Source organism: Leucoraja erinacea, unplaced genomic scaffold (genome assembly GCF_028641065.1).
Source record: "Leucoraja erinacea ecotype New England unplaced genomic scaffold, Leri_hhj_1 Leri_234S, whole genome shotgun sequence".
NCBI lineage: Eukaryota > Metazoa > Chordata > Chondrichthyes > Rajiformes > Rajidae > Leucoraja > Leucoraja erinaceus.
Genome location: NW_026576135.1, coordinates 45,686 through 73,392, shown reverse-complemented (window position 1 = coordinate 73,392; position 27,707 = coordinate 45,686). Strand labels below are relative to the sequence as shown.

At 52.7% G+C, this 27,707-nt stretch overlaps 1 protein-coding gene across 1 annotated transcript; it reads right to left on the bottom strand.

Moving 5' to 3' along the window:
- Window positions 1–159: 159 nt before the first annotated feature.
- On the bottom strand, window positions 160–27,458 carry smyd5 (SMYD family member 5). Its single transcript, XM_055666302.1, is given in 14 exon segments — window positions 160–354; window positions 957–1,027; window positions 1,977–2,071; window positions 4,465–4,521; window positions 5,126–5,232; window positions 7,552–7,571; window positions 7,574–7,624; window positions 8,352–8,414; window positions 12,315–12,419; window positions 12,890–12,959; window positions 15,639–15,760; window positions 20,529–20,668; window positions 24,135–24,243; window positions 27,324–27,458. Coding segments are annotated over 14 exon segments (1,257 nt in total). The 5' UTR covers window positions 27,417–27,458; the 3' UTR covers window positions 160–200.
- Window positions 27,459–27,707: the final 249 nt, after the last annotated feature.

Here is a 27,707-nt window from a genome sequence, read left to right as displayed (position 1 = left end):
AATACTTTGTGTCCAAACTGTGTTGCGTGGGACCAGTGATTTATTGACCACACCACCCTCACCGGTGCATGGACAGGGGGTAGCGTGAGTGTAGTCTGGATGGAGCCCGGGGAGGGGGTGTGTGATGGTGCCTCTGTGTTGGGGGGGGAGGGGGGGGGGGGGTTGGGCCACAGGCCTGTCGTTCACCGCGTCCGTTCCCTCTACACCTCCGTCATCTCGTCCTCCAGATTGGCACCAGCGCCAGCACCAGCCTCCGCATCGCCCTCATCCTCCTCCTCCTCCTCCGAGCTGACGTCAGGGTCTCCCGCCTGAGACTCACACTTGGGGCACGAACACTTGAACAGGTAGTTCTCCCTGTGGTACAGCACGACAGCTCGTCAGTTATAGGAACAGTGATGGCGGGGGGGGGGGGGGAGAGAGGGGAGAGAGTGGGGGAGAGAGTGGGAGAGGACAGGAGAGTGGGGGGAGAGGACAGGAGAGAGTGGGAGGAGAGAGTGGGGGGAGAGAGTGGGGGGAGAGGACAGGAGAGTGGGGGGAGAGAGTGGGAGAGGACAGGAGAGAGCAAATTGAAGGGGGGGAGGAGAAGAAACGGAGGGGAAGGGGACGGGGGAGAGAGGAGGGAAAATTGGGGGGGGGGGGGAGGCAACTTGAGGGGGGGGAAGGGGAGAAAACGAGAGGGGGGAGAGGAAACGGAGAAGAGGGGGGCGAGGGGGGATATGGAGAGGGGACGGAGCCACAGCTGGAGAGGGGGGGGGAGAGGACGGAAGGGAGAGGGGTGGGTGATGTTGCTGGGGAGGGGAAGTCCATAAACTAGGGATACAGTAGGAGATGGATGTGAGGTGGGTGTGGGGGTGGGGGGGGGGGGGGTTGGGGGGAGGGGGTTGTGGCTTGTTGACATGGTGCTGGGAGTGAGGGTGGGTTGGGGTTCAGGTTGCTGCCGGGGGGGGGGTCGGTACCTGAGCGCCCGGTGCCGTGAGTGCCGGCTCCTCTCCCGCTGGCAGCAGTCCAGGTACGTGATGCAGATCTCCTGTCAACCCACACACACAAGCTGCTCTCATGCACACCTTCATGGCCCTTCCCCCCCCCTCTTGCCCCCCTCCACACCGCTCCCTTCCCCCCCTCTTTTCCCCCTCCACACCCTCCCCTCCCCCCCCACACTTGCCCCCTCCACTCACCCCCCTACTCACCCTCCCCTCCCCCACTCTTTTTCCCCCCCCACCCCCCTCCTTCCCCCCCACCCACACTCTTGCCCTCTCCCCCCCCACTCTTTGCCCCCTCCACACCCCTCCCCTCCCCCCACTTGCCCTGCTTTCTCCCCCCATATCTCCATAGAGCTAAATCTAACTCTCTCTTGAAAACATCCAGTGAATTGGCCTCCACTTCCTTCTGAGGCAGAGATTCACAACTCTCTGTGTGAAAAAGTTTTTCCTCCTCTCCATCTTAAATGGCTTACCCCTTATTCTTAAATTGTGTGTGACCCATGGTTCTGGTCTCCCCCAACATCGGGAACATGTTTTCCTGCATCTAGACTGTCCAATCCTTTTAAGAATTTTATATGTTTCTATAAGATCCCCTCTCATTATTCTAAATTCCAGTGAATACAAGCCCAGTCGAACCATTCTTTCATCATATGTCAGTCCCGTCAATAAGATCCTCTTTCATCCTAAATTCCAGTGTACAAGCCCAGCCGCTCCATTCTCTCAGCATTCCTATCAAATCTTTTCCCCTTCACCTTGAACCTGTGTCCTCTGGTCCTCGATTCCCCTACTCTGGGCAAGAGACTCTGTGCATCTACCCGATCTATTCCTCTCATGATTTTGTACACCTCTATAAGATCACCCCTCATCCTCCTGCGCTCCATGGAATAGAGACCCAGCCTACTCAACCTCTCCCTATAGCTCACACCCTCTAGTCCTGGCAACATGCGGGGAAAGTGTCCGTGGACCATGGGCAGAAGCAGCAGTGCCGGCACTCACCTCCCCCGCCTCAATGTCCTGGAGCGCAGTGAGGTGCAGCAGGAAGTTGTTCTCAGGAAAGGAGCTCTCAGCGTTGGGGACACAGCTGTGGTTACCTGTGGAGGCAGGAGGCAGGTAACATTATAGAGAGTGTTAGCCCTCTCCCTGCCCCTCCCCCATCGACTCCCCCCTCCCCTTTACTCTCCCCACCCCCCCATCGACTCCCCCCTCCCCCTTTACTCTCCCACCCCCCCCATCGACCCCCCCCTCCCCCTCACTCTCCCAACCCCCTCCCCCAACGATTACCCCCCACGCCCTCCCATCGACTCCTCCCCATCCCCTCACTCTCACACCCCCTCTCCTCCCCTCCCCTCCCCTCCCCTCCCCTTCACTCTCCCACCCTCCTCTCCTCGCCGCACTGGCCCTCCCCCATCACAACCCCCCTCTTCCCCTCCCTGCACTGCACCTCCCCCATCCCCCTTGACTACCCCTCCCCCTCCAACTATCCCCCTCCCCCTAACTCTCCCCCCCCCCCGCACTGCCCCCCCCCCCCCACCCCCCGTCACACTCCCCACCTGCCCTTCCCCCTCCTCACTGCCCCTCTACTACCCTCCCTCCCCCTCTCCATCGACTACCATCCTCCACCACACCCCACCACCCTCCCCTTACCCTTCCCCTCCCCATAACCATCGACTAACCCTACCCCGCACACACACCCCTCACCTCCTCTCTCTCCCCCCACCGCCTGACCCTCCCCGTCTGCCCCACCCCCTCTCCCCCAGCACCCTGTGTCACTGACTGTATCGCCCTGACTGGGGCTGCATTATAGAGTCAAAGAGTAATACAGTGTGGAAACAGGCCCTTCGGCCCCACTTGTCCACACCAACCCAGCTACACTAGTCACAAAGTGATACAGTGTGGAAACAGGCCCTTCGGCCCAACTCGCCCACTCCGGCAAACATGCCCCATCAACACGTGTCCCATCTTTTGGCCTATATCCCTCTGAATCTGTCCAATCCACTCCAGCATTTTGTGTCTATCTTCGGTTTAACCCAGCATCTGCAGTTCCTTCCTACACTTTCTGTAGAAGGGTGTGTCTGCGTCTGAGGAGGCTGGCGTGGCCACAGGGATTGGGATTCAGTTTAGCCTCGAGGGATGGTGGAGACAACACTCTCATATGACTCGACGTGACACAATACAGATGAAATAGTTAGTAGCGATGTAAAGTTACATGAATCACTTCTTTACACAATAGACAATAGGTGCAGGAGAAGGGGGGGGGGGGGGGGAGTGCAGTGGAGAGATAAGTTTATTTGGCCTTCCATCACAGCGATGTGATGGATGTTTATGTAAATTATGTTGTGTCTTGGGTCTATGTGTTTGTAATGTATGGCTGCAGAAACGGCATTTCGTTTGGACCTCAAGGGGTCCAAATGACAATTAAATGTATCTTGTATCTTGTATCTTGTACTAGCATACAAAAGCAAAAAACTAGAACTATCTAGACTGGGCCATAATATACTAACAGTAACTAACTTAGGCATTAATGGCTCCTACAATAAGAAAGATGCTGGCAAGCTGGAAAGGGTGCAGGGAAGATTTACAAGGATTTTTTTTCAAAGGTAAGAGCGGAATTAGGCCATTCAGCCCATCAAATCTACTCCCCCATTCAATCATGTCTGATCTATCTCTGCCTCATAATCCCATTCTCCTGCCTTTCCCCCATGGTTTACCCCTTTTTCTTAAACTGTGGCCCCTGGTTCTGGACTCCCCCAACATAGAAACATAGAAAATAGGTGCAGGATGAGGCCATTCGGCCCTTCGAGCCAGCACTGCCATTCATTGTGATCATGGCTGATCGTCCCCTATCAATAACCGGTGCCTGCCTTCTCCCCATATCCCTTGACTCCACTAGCCGCTAGAGCTCTATCTAACTCCTAGTCTTTTCAATCTTTCCTCATATGACAGTCCCGCCATCCCAGGGATCAATCTCGTGAACCTACACTGCACTGCCTCGATCGCAAGGATCACAATCACCGGGAACATGTTGTTTGTACCACTTCAATAAAAGACCAAATGATCGAGGAACAACTGGGAGATTCGCTCTTACTATCTGTGAGCGGGGATGACAATAGACAATAGACAATAGGTGCAAGAGGAGGCCATTCGGCCATTCGAGCCAGCACCGCCATTCAATGTGATCATGGCTAATCATCCACAATCAGTACCCCGTTCCTGCCTTCTCTCCATATCCCCTGACTCTGCTATCTTTAAGAGCCCTATCTAGCTCTCTCTTGAAAGCATCCAGAGAACCGGCCTCCACCGCCCTCTGAGACGGTGGAGGCGGGTACACTACATGCAGTATGCTACATCTCCACTGCATCCCCCAGTAGTAATGGCAAATTAAAAGTCGGACAATGGAAAGTGAAGGAATTGCCGTTACACTGGCTGTATCCCCACCGGTGCTAATCCCGTTAAATCCAATCCGCGTGGTGCTCTGTTGACTTACAGCAGCTCTGCAGGATATAGAGTCCAGATCCTTCGCAGTTCAGGAAATCTCCCGTCTCTGTGAGGAAACAAAACCGTCAGTGCCTTGACCAGATTATTATCTGAATGGTGTCAAATTGGGAAAAGGGGAAGTACAACGGGATCTGGGGGTCCTTGTTCATAAAGGCCTGAGAACTATAGACCAGTGAGTCTAACATCTGTGGTAGGCAGGTTACTGGAGAGGATTCTGAGGAATAAGATATATTGACTAGATAGACAGGTGCTAATGCATTTCGTTGTCTCTGTAATGCATTTCGTTGTCTCTGTACCGTACACTGACAATGGAATCTGAATCTGAATGTGAATTAGGGATAATCAGCACAGTTTTGCTGACTACGGGTGCTGTCTGCACGGAGTTTGCATGTTCTCCCCGTGTGTTTTCTCCAGGTGCTCCGGTTTCCTCCCACGCTCCAAAGACGTGCAGGTTTGTAGGTTAATTGGCTTGGTATAAATGTAAATTGTCCCTGGTGTGTGTAGGGTAATGCTAGTGTGCGGGGATCGCAGGTCGGAGCAGACTCGATGGGCCGAAGGGCCTGTTTCCGCTCTGTATTTGTGAACTAAACTACACGTGCGCACAGCATCGCGAGCGTGCGTGCAGGTTGGAGGGAACGTTAAGGTCCTACCTCTCTCGATGTCCTTGTACAGCTGGTCGATGAAGCTGTCCAGTTCCTCCCGCAGCGGCGCAGCCAGCTCCAGCGCATCGCAACCGTGCACCCACTGGCTCAGCGAGCTGCAGGGAACCAGAGAGTCAACTACGCACTCAGCCCGTCAGTCAATAGACAATAGGTGCAGGAGTCGGCCATTCGGCCCAACAATGTCCCAGCTACACTAGTCACAGAGTGATACAGTGTGGAAACAGGCCCTTTGGCCCAACTCGCCCACTCCGGCAAACATGCCCCATCTACACGTCCCATCTTTTGGCCTATATCCCTCTGAACCTGTCCAATCCACTCCAGCATTTTGTGTCTATCTTCGGTTTAACCCAGCATCTGCAGTTCCTTCCTACACTTTCTGTAGAAGGGTGTGTCTACGTCTGAGGAGGCTGGCATGGCCACAGGGATTGGGATTCAGTTTAGCCTCGCGGGATGGTGGAGACAACACTCTCATATGACTCGACGTGACACGATACAGATTAAACAGTTAGTAGCGATGTACAGTTACATGAATCACTCCTTTACACAATAGACAATAGGTGCAGGAGGCCATTCGGCCCTTCGAGCCAGCACCGCCATTCAATGTGATCATGGCTGATCATCCCCAATCAGTACCCTGTTCCTGCCTTCTCCCCATATCCCCTGACTCCGCTATTTTTAAGAGGCCTATCTAGCTCTCTCTTGAAAGTATCCAGAGAATCTGCCTCCACCACCATCTGAGGCAGAGAATTCCACAGACTCACCACTCTCTGTGTGAAGAAGTGTTTCCTCGTCTCTGTTCTAAATGGCTTACCCCTTATTCTTACATAGAAACATAGAAATTAGGTGCAGGAGTAGGCCATTCGGCCCTTCAAGCCTGCACCGCCATTCAATATGATCATGGCTGATGATCCAACTCAGTATCCCGTACCTGCCTTCTTTCCATACCCTCTGATCCCTATTAGCCACAAGGGCCACATCTAACTCCCTCTTAAATATAGCCAATGAACTGGCCTCGACTACCCTCTGCGGCAGAGAGTTCCAGAGATTCTTCCAGAGAAAAAAGTTCTTCTCATCTCGGTTTTAAAGGATTTCCCCCCTTATCCTTAAACTGTGGCCCCTGGTTCTGGACTTCCCCAACATCAGGAACATGTTTCCTGCCTCTAGCGTGTCCAAACCCTTAATAATCTTATATGTTTCAATAAGATACCCTCTCATCCTTCTAAACTCCAGAGTTTACGTCATACAGTCACGCAGCATGGAAACAGTCCCTACGGCCCAATTCGCCCATGATGACCAACATGCCCCATCTAAACTTGAGTCAAACTGGTCACAGAGTCACGCAGCGTGGAAACAGGCCGTACCTCAGTACACGTGACAATAAACTCAACTAAACTCATCCATCCCAACCAAAATGCCCCATCTATGCTTGCGGGGGTCGGTGCGGACTCAGTGGGACGAAAGGCCTCTATGCACTGTGACCACCCATCAAGTCTACTCCGCCATTCAATCATGGCTGATCTATCTCTCCCTCCTAACCCCATTCTAGCCGCTGACACCTGTACTAATCAAGAATCCATCAATCTCTGCCTTAAATATATCCACTGGCCTCCACAGCCGTCTGTGGCAATGAATTCCACACATTCATCACCCCCTGACTAAGGTTTAAAGAAGGGTCTCGACCCGAAACGTCACCCATTCCTTCGCTTCAGTCGAGATGCTGCCTGTCCCGCTCTGTTAATCTGAACTAATCCAAAGGAGGCAAGAGGAAGGCTGAGCGACCCCCCTGGTCCAGGTGTGTCCCACCTGCCCCCCCCCCATAACCCACCTGGTCCAGGTGGGTCCCACCTGCCCCCCCCCCCTCCATAACCCACCTGGTCCAGGTGTGTCCCACCTGCCCCCCCCCCCCCCCCACAACCCACCTGGTCCAGCTGTGTCCCACCTGCCCCCCCCCCCCCCCCCCATAACCCACCTGGTCCAGGTGTATCCCACCTGCCCCCCCCCCTCCATAACCCACCTGGCCACCTGGTCCAGGTGTGTCCCACCTGCCCCCCCCCCCCCCCCACAACCCACCACCTGGTCCAGCTGTGTCCCACCTGCCCCCCCCCCCCCCCCCCATAACCCCCCTGGTCCAGGTGTATCCCCTCCTGCCCCCCCCCTCCATAACCCACCTGGCCACCTGGTCCAGGTGTGTCCCACCCTGCCCCCCCCCCCCCCCCACAACCCACCTGGTCCAGGTGTATCCCACCTGCCCCCCCCCCCTCCATAACCCACCTGGTCCAGCTGTGTCCCCACCTGCCCCCCCCCCCCTCCATAACCCACCTGGTGCCAATGCCCTTGTCCGTTACTTCCCCACCTCCCACACCTGGTCCAGGTATCTCACCCTCCCCTCCCCCCCGCCACCACCTGTGACCCACCTGGTGCCGATGCCTTGTCCCCGTTGGTTCCCACCAGAGCAAAGAGCGAGCGGAAACCTTCCCGAGTGAACCACTGTGGGAGAGGAAGAGTTAGTCAGAGCACGGCTGGTGAGAGGAGAGGAGAGGGGAGGGGGATGAGGAAGGGGGGGAGAGACAGGAAGAGAGGGCAAAGGGGAATGGACAGGGAGGGGGTAATGGAAGGGGGAAGAGGGAGGGAGTAATGGGAAGGGGAGGGGGAGGGTAAGTGGGAGGGGGATGGGGTGGGGAATGACAGGTTGGGGCGGGGGTAAGGAGACGGGGTGGGGGAGAGAGGGAGGAGGGGAATGGGGAGTGAGGGGAGAAAAGGGGGGTGGAAGGAGAAAGAGAGGGGGAAAAGGGTGAGGGAGGAGAGGGGGGCAGGGGAAAGTGACCATCATCCTCTTTCTTCTTCCCTTCCCCTCTCCCTCCTCTCCCCCTTCCTCTATCTGCTCTTCCTTCCTCTTCTCTCCCCCCTCTCCTCCCCTCCCCTCCCCTTCCCCTTCTCTCCCCACTCTCCCTCCCCTCCCCACTCTCCCCTCCCCCTCCCCCCACTCTCCCTCCCCTCCCCTTCTCTCCCTCCCCCCCCACTCCCTCCCTCCCTCCCCCACTCTCCCTCCCCTCCCCACTCTCCCTCCCCTCCCCTCCCCACCCCCTCCCCTCCCCTCCCCACCCTCCCCTCCCCTCTCCCCTCTCCCCCCCCCCACTCTCCCCACCACTCTCCCCCCCCCCCCCTCTCTCCCCCCAGTCAGGCGTGTAGTCCAGCGCTGGGTGAAGGGGTTTACCTGGCTGAGACAGTCGTCGTACAGTGCGTCGGTGAAGAGATGCCGCAGTGACTCCAGCTGTCCCTGTGGAAGGCAACAAGAGGTGAACCATGGAGCGGTTACGGGAGCACCGGCCGGTGAGAAGCAACCGCACCGGCAATCGGGGTCTCTCCTCCTTGGGGAAAGGCCTGGACAGAGTGGAGCTGGGAGAGTCTAGGACTAGAGGGCACAGCCTCAGAATTAAAAAGGACGTCCCTTTGGGAAATCTGATGAAAGGTCTCGACCCGAAATGTCGCCTATTCCATCACTCCATAGATGCTGCCTCACCCGCTGAGTTATCCAGCATTTTTGTTTACCTTCCTTTGGGAACGAGATGAGGAGAAATGTCTTTAGTCAGGGGGTGGTGAATCTGTGGAATTCTTTGCCACAAAAGGCTGTGGAGGGCAAGGCAGTGGATATATTTATGGCAGAGATAGATAGATTCTTGATTAGTGCGGCTGTTAGGGGTTTATGGGGAGAAGGCAGGAGAATGGGGTTGAGGGGGAAATAGATCAGGCACGATTGAATGGCCGAGTAGATTTGATGGGCCGAATGGCCTAATTCTGCTCCTATCACTGATAAAGTTACAGCTGCTCCTCACGTCTGTCTCACTGACAGGTTACAGCAGGGCCTGGTTCAGTAACTCACACGCCCAGGAACGAAGGAGATGACAGAGTGTGATGGACACTGCCCAGTCCATCACAGGTACTGACCTCCCCACCATCAAAGGGATCTACAGGACGTGCTGTCTGCCTTAGGGTGGCTAAGCGGTAGAGTTGCTGCCTCACAGCGCCGGAGACACATGTTCGATCCTGACCACGGGTGCTGTCTGTAAGGAGTTTGTACGTTAGGTTCACCAGGTTAATTCCCGGGATGGCGGGACTGTCATATGTTGATAGAACGGAGCGGCTGGGCTTGTATTCTTCCCGATGTTGGGGAAGTCCAGGACAAGGGGTCACAGCTTAAGGATAAGGGGGAAATCCTTTAAAACCGAGATGAGAAGAACATTTTTCACACAGAGAGTGGTGAATCTCTGGAACTCTCTGCCACAGAAGGTAGTTGAGGCCAGTTCATTGGCTATATTTAAGAGGGAGTTAGATGTGGCCCTTCTGGCTAAGGGGATCAGGGGGTATGGAGAGAAGGCAGGTACGGGATACTGAGTTGGATGATCAGCCATGATCATATTGAATGGCGGTGCAGGCTCAAAGGGCCGAATGGCCTACTCCTGCACCTAATTTCTATGTTTCTATGTATACTCTGGAATTTAGAAGGATGAGAGGGTCGAAGTTCTTCGGACTCGTTAGGGAAAAGGGAAACAAGAGATACAGACAATGTTGGGAGATATAGAAAGTAACGATGCAGGTACAGCAGGCAGTGAAGAAAGCCAATGGCATGTTGGCCTTCATTAAAGAGGAGTTGAGTATAGGAGCAAAGAGGTCCTTCTGCAGTTGTACAGGGCCCCAGTGAGACCACACCTGGAGTATTGTGTACAGTTTTGGTCCCCTAATTTGAGGACGGACATTCTTGCTATTGAGGGAGTGCAGCGTAGGTTTACAAGGTTAATTTCCAGGATGGCGGGACTGTCGTATGCTGAGAGAATGGAGCAGCTGGGCTTGTACACTCTGGAATTTAGGATGAGAGTGGATCTTATTAAGATTATTAAAGGTTTGGGCACGCTAGTGGCAGGAACCGTGTTCCCGATACTGGGGGAAGTCCAGAACCAGGGGTCACATGATCACATTGAATGGCAGTGCCGGCTGCAAGGGCCCGAATGGCCTACTCCTGCATCTATTGTCTATTCTCCCCGTGACCTGTGTGGGTTTTCACCGGGTGCTCCAGTTTTCTCCCACACTCCGAAGCCGTGCAGGTTTGTAGGTTACTCGGCTTTAGTAAAAATTGTGAATTGCCCCCTGCTGGTGTACGGGGGGATCGCTGGTCGGCACATGCCCCGTGGGCCGAAGGGACTGTTTCCGCGCTGTATCTCTAAACTAAACTAAAGGCAGCCAGCATTGTCAGAGACCACGCTCTCATAGAACATAGAAACATAGAAATTAGGTGCAGGAGTAGGCCATTCGGCCCTTCGAGCCTGCACCGCCATTCAATATGATCATGGCTGATCATCCAACTCGGTATCCCGTACCTGCCTTCTCTCCATACCCCCTGATCCCCTTAGCCACAAGGGCCACATCTAACTCCCTCTTAAACATAGCCAATGAACTGGCCTCGACTACCCTCTGTGGCAGAGAGTTCCAGAGATTCACCACTCTCTGTGTGAAAAAAGTTCTTCTCATCTCGGTTTTAAAGGATTTCCCCCTTATCCTTAAGCTGTGACCCCTTGTTCTGGACTTCCCCAACATCGGGAACAATCTTCCTGCATCTAGCCTGTCCAATCCCTTAAGAATTTTGTAAGTTTCTATAAGATCCCCTCTCAATCTCCTAAATTCTAGAGAGTATAAACCAAGTCTATCCAGTCTTTCTTCATAAGACAGTCTTGACATCCCAGGAATCAGTCTGGTGAACCGTCTCTGCACTCCCTCTATGGCAATAATGTCCTTCCTCAGATTAGGAGACCAAAACTGTACGCAATCTCATCTCACTGCTACCATGGGGAAGAAGGTACAGGAAGGAGCCTGAGAACTGTGACCTCCAGGCTCAAGAACAGCTTCTTCCCAACAACCATCAGGCTCTTGAACACTGCACATCACTGATGTTCTATGGACTGTGACGACCCATCAAGTCCACTCTGCCATTCAGCCATGGCTGATCTATCTCTCCTTCCTAACCCCATTCCTCCTGCCTTCTCCCCATAACCCCCGACACCCGCACTGATCAAGAATCCATCAAAATCTGCCATAAATATATCCATTGACCTCCACAGCCTTCTGGAGCAGTGAATTCCAGATTCACCACCCTCTGACTAAGTTCTGAAGAAGGGTCTCGAACCGAAACGTCACCCATTCCTTCGCTTCAGTCTAGATGCTGCCTGTCCCGCTGAGTTACTCCAGCATTTTGTGTCTATCTAAGGAAACTCCTCATCTCCTTCCTAAAGGAAGGTACAAAGATACATAGACAATAGGTGCAGGAGTGGGCCATTCGGCCCTTCGAACCAGCAGCGCCATTCAATGTGATCATGGCTGATCATCCCCAATCAGTACCCCGTTCCTGCCGTGTCCCCATATCCCTTGATTCCGCTTGCCCTAATAACTAAATCTAACTCTCTCTTGAAAGCATCCAGAGAACTGGCCTCCACCGCCTTCTGAGGCAGAGAATTCCACAGTCGCAACTCTCTGGGTGAAAAAGTTTCCTCAACTCCGTTCTAAATCGCCTACCCCTTATTCTTAAACTGTGGCCCCTAGTTCCCCAACATCGGGAACATGTTTCCTGCATCTAGCATGTCCAATCCCTTAATAATTTTATGTTTCTATAAGATTCCCTCTCATCCAGGGGCCACAGTTTAAGAATAAGGGGTAAGCCATTTAGAACGTAGATGAGGAAACACTTTTTCACCCAGAGAGTTGTGAGTCTGTGGAATTCTCAGCCTCAGAGGGCGGTGGAGGCCGGGGTTCTAGATACTTTCAAGAGAGAGCTAGATAGGGCTCTTAAAGATAGCAGAATCAGGGGATATGGGGAGAAGGCAGGAATGGGGTACTGATTGGCGATGATCAGCCATGATCACATTGAATGGCGGTGCTGGCTCGAAGGGCCGAATGGCCTCCTCCTGCACCTATTGCCCATTGTCATCCCTCTAAACTCCAGAGTGTACAAGCCCAGCCGCTCCATTCTTTCAGCATATGACAGTCCCACCATCCCGGGAATTAACCTGGTGAACCTACGCTGCACTCCCTCAATAGCACGAATGTCCTTCCTCAAAGGTCCTTTTATTGTGAGGCTTGTTGACGTTAGCCCAGAGCTAACGCCGTGAAGGCAGAGATGTCAGTGACGCACCTTGAACCTGTCTCCGATCAGTTTGTGGACGATCTCCTCCTCCTCATTGGCGGTCCGGCTGCAGAACTGAGAGAAGAGCTTCTTCCAGCGCCCTTTGTCTTTGGCCTAAAGGCAGGAGAGGCGAAGGGGGAGTGGTTATTGCACCTCGCATGAACCCACACCAAACACACCCCGCAACTCTCATCAGGCAACACAATCAGTTCAGCTTATTGTCACGTGTACCGAGGTACAGTGAAAAGCTTTTGTCCTGTGCTAACCAGTCAGCGGAAAGACGATACTTGTGGAATTCCCTGCCACAGAGGGCAGTGGGGGAAAATCACTGGATGGATTTAAGAGCGAGTTAGATAGAGCTCTAGGGGCTGGTAGAATCAAGGGATATGGGGAGAAGGCAGGCGCGGGTTATTGATTGGGGACGATCAGCCATGGTCACAATTAATGGCGGTGCTGGCTCAAAGGGCCGAGTGGCCTCCTCCTGCACCCATTGTCTATTGTCTATTGATTTGCACGTTCTAAACTAAACTGAAACCCCAATCATCCGTCAGTCTAATCCCACGTCAGGGGGTGTCTTTACTCACCTGTTTCACCATGGCAACCATTCTGGCCAGGAGCATAATACTGGCCGTCTCTGGAGGGTAATGCATGTTCCTGCAATACAGGGAGAATATTCATGTTTAGCTCAGTTCAGCTTGGAGATAAAGAGTAGAGATAAGACTAAAGTCATAACACCATGTGAGTAGGAGTAGAATTAGGCCATTCGGCCCATCAAGCCTACTCCGCCATTCAATCATGGCTGATCTATCTCTCCCTCCGAACCCCATTCACCTGCCTTTTCCCCATAACCCCTGACACCCGCACTAATCAAGAATCTATCTGTCTCAGCCTTAAAAATATCTACTGACTCCTGTGGTAAAGAATTCCACAGATTCACCACCCTCTGACTAAAGAAGTTCCTCCTCATCTCTTTCCTAAAAGAACGTCCTTTAATTCTGAGGCTGTGCCCTCTAGTCCTAGACCAGGGGTTCCCAACCTTTTTCGTCCCGTTTACCCCTGGCAACTTTAATAGCACATAACAACGTTTATTCACTTCTTTATGGACAACTAATGATGAACAGATACCGGTAAACCAGAACCAAACACAGTCAGTCAATGAGACAAAATTTGTACAAATCCACAATCAACACATTTACCCTCTGGGTAGGTGAAATTTACCCCCTGGGGGGTAAAGCATGTTTGCCTTTATAACGTGGAATCGAATGTAGGAGCAAAGAAGTCCTTCTGCAGTTGTACAGAGCCCTACTGAGACCACACCTGGAGTATTGTGTGCAGTTTTGGTCCCCTAATTTGAGGAAGGACATTCTTGCTATTGAGGGAGTGCAGCGTAGGTTCACCAGGTTAATTCCCGGATGGCGGGACTATCATATTCTGAGAGAATGGAGCAGCTGAGCTTGTACACTCTGGAGTTTAGAAGGATGAGAGGATATCTCATTGAAACATATAAGATTGTTAAGGGCTTGGACACACTAGAGGCAGGAAACATGTTCTCAATGTTGGGGGAGTCCAGAACCAGGGGCCACAGTTTAAGAATAAGGGGTAAGCCATTTAGAACGTAGACGAGGAAACACTTTTTCTCACAGAGAGTGGTGAGTCTGTGGAATTCTCTGCCTCAGAGGGCGGTTGAGGCAGGTTCTCTGGATGCTTTCAAGAGAGAGCTAGATAGGGCTCTTAAAGATAGTGGTGTCAGGGGATATGGGGAGAAGGCAGGAACGGGGTACTGATTGGGGATGATCAGCCATGATCACATTGAATGGCGGTGCTGGCTCGAAGGGCCGAATGGCCTACTCCTGCACCTATTGTCTATTGTCATCCTCTTCCACATCCACTCTATCCAAGCTTTTTCACTATTCCGTACGTTTCAATGAGGTGCCCCCCTCATCCTTCTAAACGCCAGCGAGTACAGGCCCAGTGCCGACAAATGCTCATTTGTACACTGCAAGGGCCAGGAAGCGAGAGGGTAAGATCATCTCTGACCCTCTCATCCTGGCCACAAACTCTTTGAATCACTTCCCTCTGGAAGGCGACTCCGGACTGTCAAAGCTGCCACCATCGACTCCACTGTCAAAATGGCACAACAGAGGATGTACTTCCTAAAATCTACAGTCAATTCCACTGTCTTAAGAGCATTGAGCTCCAGGTTGTTGCAATATACAATAGGTGCAGGAGTAGGCCATTCGGCCCTTCGTGCCAGCACCACCATTCAATGTGATCATGGCTGATCATCCCCAATCAGTACCCCCTTCCTGCCTTCTCCCCGTATCCCCTGACTCCGCGATCTTTAAGAGCTCGGTCTTGCTCTCTCTTGAAAGTGTCCAGAGAACCGGCCTCCACGATTGAATGGCGGAGTAGACTTGATGGGCAGAATGGCCTAATTCTGCTCCTATTCCTTCTGACCTCATGGAGCCAGTGAAGTAACTGTAGCCCACTGTGACCTGACGTTATGTTTGTCTTGTGAGCAAGGGGCAGCCACGCCGACACTCAATACAATACAACACAATAATACTTTATTAGCCAAGTATATTTTGCAACATATACGAGGAATTTCATTTGCCAAAGTCAGTCATACAAGTAAAAAGTAACAACACACAAAATACATGTTAACATGAACATCCACCACAGTGACCCCTCCGCATTCCTCACTGCGATGGAAGGCAAAATAAAAGTTCAATCTCTTCCCTTCTTTGTTCTCTCATGGTTGGGGGCCTCGAGCCTTCCGTTGACGGGGCGATCTTGACTCCCGTAGCCTTGCGGCATTTAGGCCCTCGCGTCGGGGTGATCAAACTCCTGTATCGGGGGGGAATCTCAACTCCCCCGCGCCGGGCGATCCGACCCCGGGTCGGGGCCTGTCGAAACCTCCTGCGACTTTGGAGCTTCCCGATAACAGTCTCTACCCGAGACTGCGAGCTCCTCGATGGTGAAATCCGCAGGCCGTGGTTGGAGCGTCGATCCCAGGCAAGGGATCGCAGGCTCCGATGGTAAGTCCACGGCCCTGCGGTGGGGCTCAAAGTCAGTTCCGAGCGAGGCCGCCAGCTCCACGATGGTAGGCCGCAGAGCGACCGGTGATACGATACGCAAAACAATCGCTTCTACGGCAGGGTAAGATTGATAAACAGTCCCCCCCCGACACCCCCCCCCCCACATAAAACAAACCAGCGAACATGAAAACACAAACTTTTAAAACACACTAAAAATAACAAAAAAAAGCCAAAAAAACAGACAGACCGTTGGCGAGGCTGCCAATCGTGCGGCGCCCCCTGGTGGTACACTCACCTCCATCCTTCCTGCAGCTTGTTGAGGGGATGCTGAGGATCGTCCTTCGAGGGGCCGAGACACAGGACCTGATGGTATTGCTTCAGTGCCGCCTGCCTGCAGTCTGTGCTGCAGTAAAGGACCTGTGGCAACAATGCAGCAGCAGTGAGACAGCCAGCAATGCAGCAGTGATGCAGGGAAACATAGAAACATAGAACGTAGGTGCAGGAGTAGGCCATTCGGCCCTTCGAGCCTGCACCGCCATTCAACATGATCATGGCTGATCATCCAACTCAGTATCCCGTACCTGCCTTCTCTCCATACCCCCTGATCCCTTTATCCACAAGGGCCACATCTAACTCCCTCTTAAATATAGCCAATGAACTGTGGCCTCAACTACCTTCTGTGGCAGAGATTTCCACAGATTCACCACTCTCTGTGTGAAAAATGTTTTTCTCATCTCGGTCCTAAAAGATTTGCCCCTTATCCTTAAACTGTGACCCCTAGTTCTGGACTTCCCCAACATCGGGAACAATCTTCCTAGCATCTGGCCTGTCCAACCCCTTAAGAATTTTGTAAGTTTCTATAGCGAGTACAAGCCGAGTCTATCCAGCAGAAAGGTTGACCAGGGTTAGGCCACTCAGCATCGCAGCACAATTCAGTTCAGTTTAGCTTATTGTCACGTGTACCGAGCGAGGTACAGTGAAAAACCTTTTTGTTGCGTGCTATCCACTCAGCAGAAAATCACAGAGTCAGCTCCGCCATTCAATCATGGCTGATCTATCTTTCCCTTCACTTTAGACTTTATTCTGCACTGTATCTTCCCCTTTGATCTCCCTATTATACGAGTTCGGCTTGATTGTATTTGAATGTGTGAAGAAGGGTCTCGACCCGAAACGTCACCTATTCCTTTCCTCCAGAGATGCTGCCTGTCCCGCTGAGTTACTCCAGCAATTTTTGTCTATCTTGGGTTTACATAGAAAGATAGAAATTAGGTGCAGGAGTAGGCCATACCCCCTGATCCCTTTAGTCACAAGGGTCACATCTAACTCCCTCTGAAATATAGCCAATGAACTGCCTTCTCTCCATACCCTCTGATCCCCTTAGCCACAAGGGTCACATCTAACTCCCTCTTAAATATAGCCAATGAACTGCCTTCTCTCCATACCCTCTGATCCCCTTAGCCACAAGGGCCACATCTAACTCCCTCTTAAATATAGCCAATGAACTGGCCTCGACTACCCTCTGTGGCAGAGAGTTCCAAAGATTCACCACTCTCTGTGTGAAAAAAGTTCTTCTCATCTCAGTTTTAAAGGATTTCCCCCTTATCCTTAAGCTGTGACCCCTTGTCCTGGACTTCCCCAACATCGGGAGCAATCTTCCTGCATCTAGCCTGTCCAACCCCTTAAGAATTTTGTAAGTTTCTATAATCCAGCCGTGCTACACCTTGATTCTACTTATGTATGGTATTATCTGGTATGTCATTAATTTATTGGAGCAGAATTAGGCCATTCGGCCCATTAAGTCTACTGCACCATGGCATTCAAATCCCATTCTCCTGCCTTCTCCCTATAACCCCTGACACCCGTACTAATCAAGAATCTGGCAATCTCTCTCTTAAAAATACAAAATGGCTTGGCTTCCACAGCCGATTGAAGCAATACCATCAGGCCCTGTGTCTCGGCCCCTCGAAGGGCGGCCAATAATGGGTGGCACTATCCTACACACACTAGGGGGACAGTTTACATTTACACCAAGCCAATTAACCAACAAACCTGCACGTCTTTGGAGTGTGGCAGGAAACCGGGGCACCCGGAATAAAAAACCCATACAGGTCACAGGGAGAACGTATAAACTCCGTACAGACAGTACCCAAGGTCAGGATTGAACCATGGTCTCTGACGATGTCGCAACTCTACTGCTGAACGGCAAATTTCTAGGAGATTTTTTTTAACACAACGATTGGTAGGAAAATGGAACAAGCTGCCAGATGTTCCAGGCGACACAGCAGTATAGTTGCTGCCTTGCAGCTCTGGAGACCCGGGTTCCATCCTGACTACGGATGCTGTCTGTGCGGAGTTTGTACGTTCTCCCCGTGACCTGCGTGGGTTTTCTCCGAGACCTTCGGTTTCTTCCCACACTCCAAAGACGTAGGTCAATTGGCTTTGTGTAAATGTAAATTGTCCCCAGTGTGTGTGTCGGACAGTGTTAATGTGCGGGGTAATTGATGGTCGCAATGGACTCAGTGGGCCGAAGGGCCTTTTTCCGCGCTGTATCTCTAAACTAAACTAAATCTGCCACGGTAAGGCAGCAGCTTTACTGCTGCGCCACCATGGTTGTAGTCAAGAGAGATTTAGCTCTTGGGGCTAACGGAGTTAAGGGATATGGGGAGAAGGCAGGAACGGGGTACTGATTCTGGATGATCAGCCTGGCTCGAGGGGCCGAATGGCCTACTCCTGTACCTATTGTCTATGTTTCTCTGTTTCTGTAGGGAGTTTGTACCCTCTCCCCTTGACTGCGTGTGTCGGAGCCATTGTTGGCATGTTATATTATTTTGTCCAGATGTATCTTGCAGTATTATTTTGGACACTAGGGGGCGGTCATCACATGCACAGAAGGGCGTATACATATGGGCATAGTGGGCAGGGAGTGATCAGACCAGTTGCAGGGAGGGAGAGCGCATACAGTTCTCTCATCGGGCCGGGAGAACAGGCTTTACAACTTGCCTGTAGAATAAGGAGAACATGGTATGTTCATCTCTTTGTTTGTACAGCTACTTCAATAAAGAACCGGGGTGGGAGATTGCAACCTTCATCTGGTCCACCCTGTTTCGATGAATGCAATCAACCCAGCGCGCACAAACAGAACATCAAACAGAACAAGTTGCCCCACAACTTTAGGCTGTGCACGCCATCCAAGAAGAATAAACATAAGAATTAAACTGGAAATAATGGCTGGAAGATCTGTTCTATTTGGGTCTGCGTAGGATCTAGATAATAGACAGTAGGTGCAGGAGTAGGCCATTCGGCCCTTCGAGCCAGCACCGTAGTGTAGCAATGGCAACGGAAAGTTGCACACTGGCATAACTGGAAATTTGCCATGACAGAAATTGGGCTTGTATACTGTGGAATTTAGAAGGATGGGAGGATATCTTATTGAAACATTTAAGATTAAGGGTTTGGACACGCTAGAGGCAGGAAACATGTTCCCCATGTTGGGGGGGGGGGGGGGTCCAGAACCAGGGGCCACAGTTTAAGAATAAGGGGTAAGCCATTTAGAATGGAGACGAGGAAACACATTTTCCACAGCGAGTTGCGAGTCTGTGGAATTCCCTGTCTCAGAGGGCGTTGGAAGCCGGTTCTCTGGACACTTTCAAGAGAGCTAGAAACATCTATATTACTAAAAGTCTGTTCTTGACTGGTTTTGGACATCTGTGCTGCGATTTCCGAGAGAACGCCGCCAACTACGGCCGTCATTTTTGGCCACCTCGCTCAGAGACCCCCTCCGCCACATGTGTGCCGAGGATGTTTCCAGTCGATGAAAAATGACAGAGATATTAATGATTTTACAAAATTCCCCATTCTCTCTGCTGTCCCCGCTGGTGGCAGGGGGGATGGACTATAAAACCAGGAAGTGGTGTGCCTCAATTAGCCTGCAAGCTGGAGGAAGGCAGAGGGTCACGTTTCTCTGAGCTGTGAATAACACTGAACACATGTCTACACATCTGTGAGTAAGTACCCTTAATGTGGTTTAAAAATGAAAATATGGTTAAAGGTAAAAAGCACTGCCTGCAAATGGTTGGGGGGGTTTTGGGCTGAAATAAAAGGCACGTGCTCTCCCTCTCTCCTCTCACCCCCTCTCCCCCCCCCTTCCCTCTTCTCCCCCCCCTCTCCTCTCCTCTCTCTTCCCCCCCCCCTCTCTCCCCTCTTTTTCTCCCCCTCCCATCCTCCCCTCCATCCTCTCCCCCACCGTCCCTCCCCTAAACCCCCCTCACCTCCACACACCCCCTACCCCCTTCCCTCCACCCCCCCTCCCCTTCCCTTCCCCCTCCCCACCTCTCCTCCCTCCTCCCCTCACCCTCACACCGTCGCTCTCAGCACACCCTCTCCTCTCTCCTCCCCCTTTCCCCCCCACGCCCTTCCCCCCTCTCCCTCCCCCCCCGTCCTCAACCCCTCTCCTTCTCCCACTCCTTCCCTCCCCCACCGTCCCTCCTCTAAACCCCCCTCCCCTCCACACACCCCTACCCCCCCCTTTCCCTCCACCCTCCCTGCTCCCCACCTCTCCCCCCTCCCCTCACCTCTCCCCCCCCCCTCACCTCTCCCCCTCCCCCCCTCTCTCTCTCCCTCCCTCACCTTTCACCTCTCACCCCACCCTCTAGTAGAAACATAAAAAATAGGTGCAGGAGTAGGCCATTCGGCCCTTCGAGCCTGCACCGCCATTCAATGTGATCATGGCTGATCATCCAACTCAGTATCCTGTACCTGCCTTCTCCCCATACCCCCTGATCCCTTTAGCCACAAGGGCCACATCTAACTCCCTCTTAAATGTAGCCAATGAACTGGCCTCAACTACCTTCTGTAGCAGAGAATTCCAGAGATTCACCACTCTGTGTGAAAAAAGTTTTTCTCATCTCGGTCCTAAAAGATTTCCCCCTTATCCTTAAACTTCTCCCCATATCCCTTGATTCCACTTGCCCCGAGAGCTCTATCTAACTCTCTCTTAAATCCATCCAGTGACTGCCCTCTGTGACCACTCTCTGTGTGAAAAATGCTAGATAGGGCTCTTAAAGATAGCGGAGTCAGGGGATATGGGGAGAAGGCAGGAACGGGTAACTGATTGGGGATGATCAGCCTACCCCTGCACCTATTGTCTATTGACAGTGTGTGTTTTCTCTGGTCGGGCAAGGCTTACCTGGCACATGGGACAGTAGTGGAGCAGCTCCTTGCGAACAGTGCACTGCTCCGGGTGGGGCAGGCTCAGGCTGGGATTGCCCGACAGTCTGCGGCTGTTCTCCTCCGCCGTCTCCAGGGACCTCATACAGTGGTCACATGCTGGGGACAATCACAACCCCAGGACCATTAATCCCAGCAAGGTACAGCACAGAAACAGGCCCTTCAGCCCACCCTGCCCAAGTTGGCATCGCAGTTTATACGGTCGACATGAAATGCTGGGATAACTCAACGGGTGAGGCAGCATCTGCGGAGAAAAAGGAATGGGTGACGTTTCAAGTCGAGACCCTTCTTCCGACCCGAAACGTCACCCATTCCTTCTCTACAGAGATGCTGCCTGTCCTGCTGAGTTACCCCAGCATTTTGTGTCTACCTTCGATTTACAGTGCATTCAGAAAGTATTCAGACCCCCTTTACTTTTTCCACATTTTGTAACGTTAAAGCCTTGTTCTAAAATGGATTAAACTCATTTTTTTTTATCATCAGTCTACAAATACCCCATCATTTAAAAAAAGCAAAAACAGGTGTTTAGAAATGTTTGCAAAGTAATTAAAAATAAATAACTGAAATATCACATTTACATAAGTATTCAGACCCGTTACTCAGTACTTTGTTGAGGCACCTCTGGCAGGGATTACAGCCTCAAGTCTTCTTGGGTATGATGCTACAAGCTTGGCACACCTGTATTTGGGTAAAAACTCCCATTCTTCTTTGCAGATCCTCTCAAGCTCTGTCAGGTTGGATGGGGAGTGTTGATACACAGCTATTTTCAGGTCCCTCCAGAGATGTTCGATCGGGTTCAAGTCCGGGCTCTGGCTGGGCCACTCAAGGATATTCACAGACTTGTCACAAAGCCACTCCTGCGTTGTCTGGGCTGTGTGCTTAGGATTGTTGTCCTGTTGGAAGGTGAACCTCTGCCCCAGTCTGAGGTCTTGAACGCTCTAGAGCAGGTTTTCATCAAGGACCTCTCTGTACTTTGCACGGTTCATCTTTCCCTCGATCCTGACTAGTCTCCCAGTTCCTGCCACTGAAAAACATCCCCACAGCATGATGCTGCCACCACAATGCTTCACCGTAGGTATGGTATTGGCCAGGTGTTGAGCGGTGCCTGGTTTCCTCCAGACGTGACGCTTGGCATTCAGGCCAAAGAGTTCAATCTTGGTTTCATCAGGCCAGAGAATCTTGTTTCCAATGCCTTTTGGCAAACTCTAAGCGGGCTGTCATGTGCCTTTAACTGAGGAGTGGCATCCGTCTGGCCACTCTACCATAAAGGCCTGATCGGTGGAGTGCTGCAGTTATAGTTGTCCTTCTGGAAGGTTCTCCCATCTCCACAGAGGAACTGTTTGTCCTTCCACAAATCAGACCAAAATTGTACACAATACTCCAGGTGTGGTCTCACCAGGGCTGTGTGCTATGTTCTTTATTTTATTGTATGGCTGTGTGCAAAAACAAATTTCGGTCTGACATAGAAATGCCATCGTATCGTATCGTATTCACTGGAATTTGGAAGGATGAGAGGAAATCTTATAGAAATATATAAAATTCTTAAAGGGTTGGACCGGCTTGGAGGAAAATGTTCCCGATGTTGGGGGGAGTCCAGAACCAGGGGTCACAGTTTAAGAGTAAGGGGTAGGCCATTTAGGACTGAGATGAGTAAAAAGTTATTCGTGGATCTGTGGAATTCTCTGCCACAGAAAGCAGTGGAGGCCAATTCACTGGATATTTTCAAGAGAGAGTTAGATCTAGCTCTTGGGGCTAAAGGAATCAAGGGATATGGGGAAAAAGCCGGAACGGGGAACTGATTGGGGATGATCAGCCATGATCATATTGAATGGCGGTGCTGGCTCGAAGGGCTGAATGGCCTACTCCTGCACCTATTTTTCCATGTTTCTATGGCCTCATTCTGCTCCTAAACCTTATGAGCATGACCATCGATCACCTGTTCACACTAGTTCTATGTTATCCCACTTTGTCATCAACTCCCAACACTCCAGGGCCAATTTACAGAAGCCAATTAGCCTATACACCCCGCAGTCTTTGGAGTGTGGGAGGTAACCGGGGAAAACCCACGAGGTCACAGGGAGAACGTGCAAACTCCGCACAGACAGCATCCGAGGTCAGGATGGAATATACGTAATCTACATAAATGGCAAATGACGGGTCGGTGAGTAAGTTTGCAGATGACGCCAAGATTGCTGAGGACGAGGACTGTGAGGAAGGCTGCCAAAGCGTACAGCGGGATACAGATCAGCTGCAGAAATGGGCGGAGGAAATGGCAGGTGGAGTTTAATCCGAGTAAGTGTGAGGTTTGCTGCACTTTGGCAGGTTGAATGTAAGGGGAAATATTTAATTAATGGCAAAACCCTTAACAGCGTTGATGTACAGGGGGATAGATCCTGGGGTCTAAGTCCATAACTCCCTGAAATGGTGTAGAAGGCATACGGCGATACGCTAGCCTTCATCGGTCGGGGCGTTCAGTACAAGAGTCAGGAAGTCACGAAGCAGCTCCATAGGACTTTGGTCATGCTGCTTTCAGAGTATTACGGGCACTTCTTCCCAATTCTGCTCCGATGTCTTATAGACAATAGGTGCAGGAGTAGGCCATTTGGCCCTTCGAGCCAGCACCACCATTCAATGTGATCATGGCTAATCAACCACAATCAGTACCCCGTTCCTGCCTTCTCCCCATATCCCCTGACTCCGCTATCTTTAAGAACCCTATCTAGCTCTTTCTTGAACATATCCAGAGAACCGGCCTCCACCGCCCTCTGAGGCAGAGAATTCCACAGACTCACAACTCTCTGTGTGAAAAAGTGTTTCCTCATCTCCGTTCTAAATGGCTTACCCCTTATTCTTAAACTGTGGCCCCTGGTTCTGGACTCCCTCAACATCGGGAACATCGCTCCATTCTCTCAGCATATGACAGTCCTGCCATCCCGGGAATTAACCTTGTAAACCTACGCTGCACTCCCTCAATAGCAAGAATGTCCTTCCTCAAATTAGGGGACCAAATCTGCACACAAGATGACGATCTTATGATGAGTTAATATGAGATGTGTGTTTGATGGCACTGGGCCTATACTCGCTGGAGTTTAGAAGGATGAGAGGGTACCTCATTGAAACATACAGAATAGTGAAAGGCTTGGATAGAGTGGATGTGGAGAGGATGTTTCCACCAGTGGGAGAGTCTAGGACCAGAAGTCATAGCCTCAGAATTAAAGGACGTTCCTTTAGAAAGGCGATAAGGAGGAATTTCCTTAGTCAGAGAGTGGTGAATCTGTGGAATTCATTGTCACAGAAGGCTGTGGCCATCAATGAATATTTTTACGGCAGAGATAGGATAGATTCCTGATTAGTTCGCATGTCAGGGGTTATGGGGAGAAGGCAGGAGAATGGGGTTCGGAGGGAGAGATAGATCAGCCATGATTGAATGGCAGAGTAGACTTGATGGGCCGAATGGCCTAATTCTGCTCCTTTCACTTATGAACCAAGCCCTTGCATTAGCCCGGAAAGACAGTCCGTTCACAGGGTAACCAAGGAAACTGGGAGTCCTGAATCTGTTCCTTACCTTTGTATTTGTACAAGGCGTTCCAGAGAAACTGAGCGGAAACGAGGGGCTTCTCCACAAAGATCGTCTCCCCTTTCCTTATCGCTTTAGTGGCAAACAGCCCTTTTCCCTGGGAGACAAGAAAAGGGTGCAAGAACAGGTCACTCATTGTTTACGAGGATGTTGCCAGGACTCGAGGGTCTGAGCTATACGGAGCGGCTGGGACTCTATTCCTTGGAGCACAGGAGGATGTTGATCACAGAGAGTTTATCTTACGGAGGTGTACAAAATCATGAGAGAAATAGATAGGATGAATGCACAGGGTCTATTGCCCAGAGAAGGGGAATCAAGAACCAGAGGACATAGGTTTAAGTTGAGAGGGGAAAAATGTAACACGAACCTGAGGGGCACACAGAGGATGGTGGGTGTATAGAACGAGCTGCCATAGGAGGTAGTTGAGGCACATACTTTAACATTTAAAAGACAATTGGACAGGTACATGGATAGCCAGTCTGCATCCCGGTAGCCTGAACATTGACCTCCAATTTCTGGTAGCCCTTGCTGTCTCCTCCCCTTCTCAGCTCTCCCTCAGCCCTCTGGCTCCTCCTCTTCCTTTCTTCGCCCCCTCACCACCCTGCATCAGTCTGAAGAAGGGGTTTGACCCGAAATGTTGCCTATTTCCTTCGCTCCATAGATGCTGCCTCACCCGCTGAGTTTCTCCAGCAATTTTGTCTACCTTCGATTCTCCAGCATCTGCAGTTCCTTCTTGAACACAGGTACATGGATAGGACAGGTTTAGAAGGGTATGGACCAAACGCGGGCAGGTGGGACCACTGTAGATGGGTCATGTTGGCTGGCTGGTGTGGGCAAGTTGGGCCGGAGGGCCTGTTTCCAGTAACATTGGCCGCTTGCCGAGTCTGCTCTCAGGAATGGATCTCCTTGCTCTCAGAGTGTCAGGATACCAACTCAGGAGCAAGCCTTACCCAGAGGTGAGAGGGCAAAGTCTAAAGGAGATGTACGGGACAAGTTTGTTTCTACACAGAGAGTGGTGGACAGGTACGATAGTGGTGTCTAAGAGACTTTTTGACAGGCACATGGATATACAGGGAATGGAGTGATATGGTCCATGTGCAGGCAGCGAAGAGTTTATCTTGCCATCATGTTTAGAACAGACATTGTGGGCCAAAGGGCCTGTTCCAGTGCTGTACAAAAGTTCTTCTCCACCTGCACATGATCCATATCCCTCCATTCCCTACATCTCCCTTGGCCTATTCAAAAGCCTCTTAAACACCACTATCATACCTGCCTGCTTATGCTGGGACATTTTCTTCCTCCATTCGACCCATATCCCTCTAACCATTCCTATCCATAAAACTGTCCAAATGTCTCAAAAGTTGTAATTGTAACTGCTTCTATAGCTTCCTCTGGCAACTCGCTCCTGAGGAGGCTGAGGGGCGACGTTAGTGAGGGGTACAAGATCATGAGGGGCACGGATAAAGTGAACGCTCACAATCTTCGTCTCCAGCGTAGAGGATTGTAAAACTAGAGGGTACAGGATTGAGATGAGAGGGGAGAGATTTAAGAGGGGCCTCAGGGGGCAACATTTTATACTCGGAAAACAATCCTTCCTCTCTCACTCCCCCTCTTCTGTCCTGAAACCCCCTCCAACCTTCCTCCCATTTACCCCTACCCCCTTCTCTCTTTCCCATCCCCCACTCTCCTTCTTAACCTCTCCATCGTTCCTTTACCCCATCCCTCCCTCCATCCCCTCCCCCCATCACTGTTCCTCCCCTTACTCTCACTCCCTCACCTGTCTCTTCCTCTCACGTCTCGCCCTCTCCAGGCACCCCCATCCACCCCCTGCTCCCTCTTCCCTCCCCAGCCTCCTTTCCCCCCCCTCTTCCCCCCTCTCGCCTCTTCCCTCCTCTCCGCCTTTCCCGCCACCCTCCTCCTACCCCCCTCTCCTTCCTCCCCCTCCCTCATTCCTTCACCCCCAACCTTTCTTCCATCCATCCCCTCCCCCCACGTCCAAACACTCTGCACCCTCCCACTCAAGCCTCTCTCCTTCCTGTCCTTATCCCCACCCTCCCCCCAGCTTCACCACCCTTTGCTCTAATCTTCCCTCCCCCTCCCTCCCATCCCTCCGCCCTCTAGCCTCTCCCTCCCTCCCTTCTTCCTCCTCCCCCAACCCCCTCCCCCTCCCCTCCCTCCTCCCCCCTCTTCCCCCCTCCCCTCCACCCCCCCCTCCTCTCCCCCCATCTCTCCCCCCCTCCTCTCCCCCTCTCTCCCTCCTCCCCTCTCCCCCTCCCCCCCTCCCCCTCTCCTCCTCCCCTCTCCTCCATCCTCTCCTCCTCTCTCCCCCTCTGTACCCCCCTCCTCTCTCCCCTCCCCCTCCCTCTCTCCTCCCTCTCCCCCTCCCCCCCTCCTCTCCCCCTCCCCCCCCTCCTCTCTCCTCCCTCCTCCCCTCCCTTCTCCCCCTCCCCCTCCCCCCACCCTCTCTCTCCTCTCCTCCCCTCCCTCCCCCCCCTCTCTCTCTCCCCCTCCCCCTCCCCTCCTCCCCACCTCCTCTCTCTCTCCCCCCTCTCCCCCCCCCTCCTCCTCTTTCCTCTCCCCCCCCCCTCTCCCCACCTCCTCTCTCTCCCTCCCCTCTCCCCCCCTCCCTCCTCCACCCTCTCCCCTCCATCCCCCCTCCTCCTCCCTCTCTCCCCCCTCTCCTTCCTCCCCCCCCCTCCCCTCTCCCCCTCTCCTCCCCCCCCTCCCTCCCCTCCGTCCTCCTCTCCCCCTCCCCTCTCTCCTCTCCCCCCCCTCCCCCTCCTCTCTCTCCCACTCCCCTCTCCCCCCCCTCCCTCCCCTCCTCTCCCCCTCTCCCCTCTCCCCCCTCCCCCCCCCCTCTTCCCCCTCTCCCTCTCCCCTCCCCCCTCCTCTCTCCCCCTCTCCCCTCTCCCCCCTCCCTCTCTCTCCCCCCCCCTCCCCTCCTCTCCCCCTCCCTCTCCCCTCCTCCCCCTCTCCCCCCTCTCCCCCTCCCCTCTCTCCTCTCCTCCACCCTCCTCCCCTCCCCACCCTCCTCTCTCCCCCCCTCTCTCTCCCCTCCCCCCCTCTCTCCCCCTCCTCTCCCCACCTCCTCTCTCCTCCCCCCCCTCTCTCCCCCTCTCCACCACCTCCTCTCACTCCCCTCCCTCTCCCACTCCCTCTCCTCCCCCTCTCCCCCACCTTGGCGGGAGCAGCCTCGTGTACACGGAGCCGCGCGGCCGCCGCCTGTGACTGTGAGCAGCGCGAGAACACCTCGCCCATGGGGGCCGCCATCTTGCCGCCGTCTCACCCCGGCCCCGCCCCCCGGGCTCCAGCAGCCAATCAACGCGCGGTCCCGGGCTGGCTGCTTAATCTGCCCGGCAACATAGAAACATAGACAATAGGTGCAGGAGTAGGCCATTCGGCCCCTTCGAGCCTGCACCGCCATTCAATATGATCATGGCTGATCATCCAACTCAGTATCCTGTACCTGCCTTCTCTCCATACCCCCTGATCCCTTTTAGGCACAAGGGCCACATCTAACTCCCTCTTAAATATAGCCAATGAAGTGGCCTCAACTACCCT